Source organism: Penaeus vannamei, chromosome 26 (genome assembly GCF_042767895.1).
Source record: "Penaeus vannamei isolate JL-2024 chromosome 26, ASM4276789v1, whole genome shotgun sequence".
Lineage (NCBI taxonomy): Eukaryota > Metazoa > Arthropoda > Malacostraca > Decapoda > Penaeidae > Penaeus > Penaeus vannamei.
In genome coordinates, this window is record NC_091574.1 from 22,338,147 (window position 1) to 22,343,146 (window position 5,000).

Below are 5,000 nucleotides of genomic sequence, written 5' to 3' on the forward strand. Positions count from 1 at the left end.
GTATTTCAATCTTGAATTTTAAGCAGGATCTTTTTGCACTTTAAAACAATGAATATCTAGTCAGGTTCTGTGGCAGCTTGGCTATCACATTACATGTAAATGAATATGTAAATTAATGATTTTTATACAGAGTATATATATAAGTGTAATAGAAACCCTTGAATTGTAGGATAGGTTTAATTAAAGATGCTTGCTTCTGAAATTTAACACCATGCTTATAAAGATGAACATTTCAAGGAGAGCCACACAGCACAACAGTCTGTGAAGCTGTATTAGTGGAATACCTTTTTTTTCATATTTTGTGTGGGTAAGTGTGTAGCATTGTAATGACAACAAGGGTAAAAGTTGTTAAGTGTAAGATAAGATTTCAAACTTCAATAAAGGCTGGGTGTTTATGCATCCCACTTATTTTTGGATGCATGTGTTACACTGGAATTTCATTATTTAGAGGTTATTCATTCAGTAGTGACTAGGGTTTTAATTTGGCACAGTGTTTTACTTTAGGAATTGCTGTGCAGGTGCAGATACAAATAAATGAATGAATTAGAAGTGACTAAAAGAAATGAAATTCCTTTTGGCATCACGATGTTCATATTAATAGGTTTGTTCAGCTTCTTTCAGTTTTATATTTATTTTGTAGGTACAAGATTTTTCTCTCCATGTATTGATTTTTCTTGGTGAAATATACACATATTTCTATTTTGTGTAATAGATGTAATCATTTTTTCTTTTCTTTTTGATGGAACTAGTTAAGCATATTTTATTTTCTTTCCAGTGACTTCATCATTCTCCCTGGCTTCATTGATTTCACAGCTGAGGAAGTGGTATGTTATCATGGAATGAGAGAAACTGACAATGCACAATATTGCTTTGATATTTTATAATGCCTTTACTGTCTGTAGAATTTGTCTGATTCAATTGCTATGTGCCAATTTTTTTCACCATTTATTGTCACAATTTACTTTTATTGCTTGTTCTATCATATTTTTCAAATCTATAAAATGAACAACTTTTTGAAATTTATCTATTGTTTAGGCAGAGGAGATATGATGGGAACATGGAACTGGCCTGTTTTTATGGATTCATTTTCTTTTTTGCAGGACTTGACCTCAGCTCTCACAAAAAAGATCAGTTTGAAAGCTCCTCTAGTATCTTCCCCAATGGACACTGTAACAGAATCCGAGATGGCTGTTGCGATGGCAGTATGTATTGTATTTTACAATATGTTGAATATTATCTAGGGTATCATTATGGTGTGGTAAATCCTTTTAGTGTATGAGTAACAGTAGAAAAAGAATATTAGGTGGTTCCTTCACCTTGCTAATGAGAATATTCTGTTATTTACTCTTGAGCACATCTTAAAAATGGATTAATACTTCTGAACATTTAAGAACTGAGATCTTAATCATTGACTATCCTACAGCTTTGTGGTGGCATCGGCATCATTCACCACAATTGTTCACCAGAGACACAAGCACAGGAGGTCATGAAAGTCAAGAAGTACAAGCACGGCTTCATTCGTGACCCTGTTTGCCTCACTCCACACCACAGAGTTAGTATCTAAATTTTGCATAATTAGACCATGATGATATTTAGTGAAGAAAACCATATTGACCCAATAATTGTCTTTGTGTCTGAAAAATGGTACTTAAAGGAAGGGACTGAAGTGGTGATGGGTTTACCTAACTAGCCAGTGTATTGCCTGTAGCTATAGGTATATAGACTACCAGCATGTATACGTAAATGTTGACTGTCTTGCAGTTATACATACACTGTACATGATTATACATCTTTATTCTTATGCAAGGGGATTAGGATATATCCTGTGCCTATTGGTCATTCTTAGCTTTAGATTCACTTCCAAGGTTTAGGAGTTAACTGTACAGTCTGTACAGTGCTAGTGAATTTTGTTTGTGCATGATTGTCATTGTTAGAAATTGAGGAATGATAACTTTTATGGGAATAAAACTGGCTCTCTTGAAAATGTAACGGCTTTGCATAACATAAACCTACTCTTGCAACCAAAATAAAAGGTTTTGTATGTGTGCTAGGGAAAACAAAGTTTTATGTAGCTGAACAGTATTTTTATTGTTTTAGATCCATGATTTACTTTTTATTTTCTTCTTTCAGGTATCTGATGTTTTTGATGTAAAGAAAAGTCATGGCTTTGGTGGAATTCCAATCACAGAAGATGGAAAGATGGGCACACGACTCCTTGGCATTGTTACATCACGAGATATTGATTTTTTGGAACCTAACTCAGATAAGTTGCTCTCGGAGATCATGACTCCGTTTGATGACCTGGTAACAGCCCCAGCTGGTGTCAGCCTTGATAAGGCTAACGAGATATTACAGAGATCTAAAAAAGGTGATTATATTATGGTTTTAGTTAAGGTTGGATTTTATGTTGTAAAAGCCATGTTCTACATGGCTAGGTACTGTGTAAAACTAATATGTTGGTAATTGTTGACAGAAGCACCTCCTATAATCTGGTTTCAAATACCTCTATGTTGGACTTATTCTTTGTGTTGCAGTTTTGAGAAACCCTGCTTTATCTTCCATTGGTACTTGTTTGAAAAGTGTGTATGTATGGAATCAGTACATGATATTGTAAAAGATTTTTGTAGATTTAGAAGCCCAGTTTTTTTTTACTGATTTTAAGATTTGATTCATAGTTTGCAGGATTTGTAAATAAATTGGGTTTACTTCCAAAGAATATGTACTTTATGCTGTTCTCTTCATTTGTTTGTCCTCTTTCTAGGTAAACTACCAATTACAAATGAACATGGTGAGCTTGTAGCTTTGATAGCACGTACTGATCTCAAGAAATCTCGCAACTTCCCAAATGCTTCATATGACGCTAACAATCAGCTGTTGGTGGGAGCAGCCATTGGAACACGGGAAACGGACAAGCATCGCCTTGAACTCCTTGTCAATGCTGGTGTTGATGTGGTGGTTTTGGTAAGTGCAGATGCCAACAGTCTTCCATTTTTGTTTATATTATGAGTAATGTTAAAAGAAGAAAAAGAAGAAAAAATAATAATAGTGAGATATGTGAATAGAAAAGAGAAATAGAAAGTGTGAAAAATCCAATTAGTGATTGGAAATGTGCATCAGTGTACGAAACAATGAGTTATCCCCTTGTATTTATTTATGGACTTTTTGACAGGATTCTTCACAAGGAAACTCCATATACCAAATCAACCTAATCCGCTACATCAAAAATACTTATCCAGAGCTCCAGATTGTGGGTGGCAATGGTAAGTATAAGTTGAGAGTTGATACTACAAGCATAGTTTCTGGTAATCCTTGAAGGACACTAAAGCAGGTTATGTGACACCTTGCACAAAGAATAATTTCTATCAACTAATACTTTGGCCTAAAATCTAACTTTTTCAGTTCAGAATTATGATTTTTGTGAATTAAATGTAAACATATCTATACATCTATGATTACAATTACATGTAATGTAAATGTAATTGTACAATTAACTCAAGTGTTTTATATACACATTTATGTGTACAAATACACATAAATAGACATGTACATGTAGATGTATGTTTACACATACATTCTCATACTCTGATTCACACTCAGGCTTGCACACGCACATGCATTCAGACATAAACACATATGTATATGTATATGTTGACATTCATAAACTGCCATTTGTGTAACATGCTAATTTTTTTTACAGTTGTGACAGCAGCACAGGCAAAGAACTTGATAGATGCGGGTGTGGATGGCTTACGAGTAGGTATGGGATCGGGTTCCATCTGCATCACACAAGAAGTTATGGCTGTTGGTCGTCCTCAGGCTACAGCTGTATACAAGGTGAGGGGTTGCTTTACTGATGCATACTGCAGTGTACTTTTCAGAGGATTCAATTGTGAAATCTGTAATGTATGTTATGGATATATGCAAAGAAATGTGCACTTTTTTTCTCTCAATTATTTGCTTTTTTTCTTCCTTGTCTTCTTTGTTACTAACTTTGTGACTTCTATATTTCTTCACTTTCTCCTTCCTTCTCCAGGTGGCTGAGTATGCTCGGCGCTTTGGTGTACCTGTGATGGCTGATGGTGGCATTGCATCTGTAGGTCACATCATCAAAGCCCTTGCATTGGGTGCATCTACAGGTATATTAGGAGGAATTGTTGATAGAGAAAGTGTTTTTTTTATGGTAGATAAGATTGAATAATAGATATATAGGCTTTCATAAGATATCTTTTGTTTAATGACATGGGGAATCTTAACTGATTCATCTGCAATGAATTTCAAATTAGTCATAGGATAATGGGAGAAACAAAATGAAAGCAATGAAAAAACATTTGAAGTTCTGATGTTATAGATAGAAAATGGATTTCATTATAATGAAAGATCCTTTGAATCCCCTTGTTATTGAGGGGTTGACTATATACAGGATTTGCTATAAAGAGAGAAACAAATATATATATATATATATTTTTTTTGTTTTTACAGTAATCCAATATTAGTGTATAAAGATGAATCACTGTAGATGGTTCAGTCAGATTTCCCTATAGTCTGTGACAAACTCCTTTATTAACACATTTATACCCCTAACAGTAATGATGGGTTCTATGCTGGCCGGAACTTCAGAAGCACCGGGAGAATATTTCTTCAGCAATGGTGTGAGGCTTAAGAAGTACCGGGGTATGGGCTCTCTAGAAGCCATGGACCGTAAAGATACCCAGGGTGCAGCTGCTGATAGATATTTCCATGGGTGAGTACTTTAGCTTTGGTCTTTTTTATGGTAGTATAATTGTAATTGATGTTTTCTTTTAAAGTTCTTCAAATTATGTATAACCATTCCTTGTATCACTGACATCTGTATGTCATTATTCATGTTCACTAAGCTGATCTTGGTTCACACTTACGTCTTTTCCATGTCATCCTATTCCTTGTTTTCCATATTTCTCTTCTGCCTCCTCCTGTTCCTGTTTCACTTTTTATGTTTCTTGTCCCATCTCTTCCTTTTCCAT

At 34.7% G+C, this 5,000-nt stretch overlaps 1 protein-coding gene across 2 annotated transcripts in view; it reads left to right on the forward strand.

Moving 5' to 3' along the window:
* ras (Inosine-5'-monophosphate dehydrogenase ras) overlaps positions 1-5,000 on the forward strand; it is a 24,106-nt gene that overhangs the window by 1,295 nt on the left and 17,811 nt on the right. For both annotated transcript variants that reach the window (XM_027373143.2, XM_027373144.2), the window contains exons 2-10: positions 776-824; positions 1,101-1,202; positions 1,424-1,552; positions 2,131-2,368; positions 2,762-2,961; positions 3,170-3,260; positions 3,698-3,834; positions 4,034-4,136; positions 4,585-4,741. In XM_027373143.2, the coding sequence (XP_027228944.1) occupies positions 776-824; positions 1,101-1,202; positions 1,424-1,552; positions 2,131-2,368; positions 2,762-2,961; positions 3,170-3,260; positions 3,698-3,834; positions 4,034-4,136; positions 4,585-4,741 (1,206 nt within the window). The remainder of the gene's footprint in view (positions 1-775; positions 825-1,100; positions 1,203-1,423; positions 1,553-2,130; positions 2,369-2,761; positions 2,962-3,169; positions 3,261-3,697; positions 3,835-4,033; positions 4,137-4,584; positions 4,742-5,000) is intronic.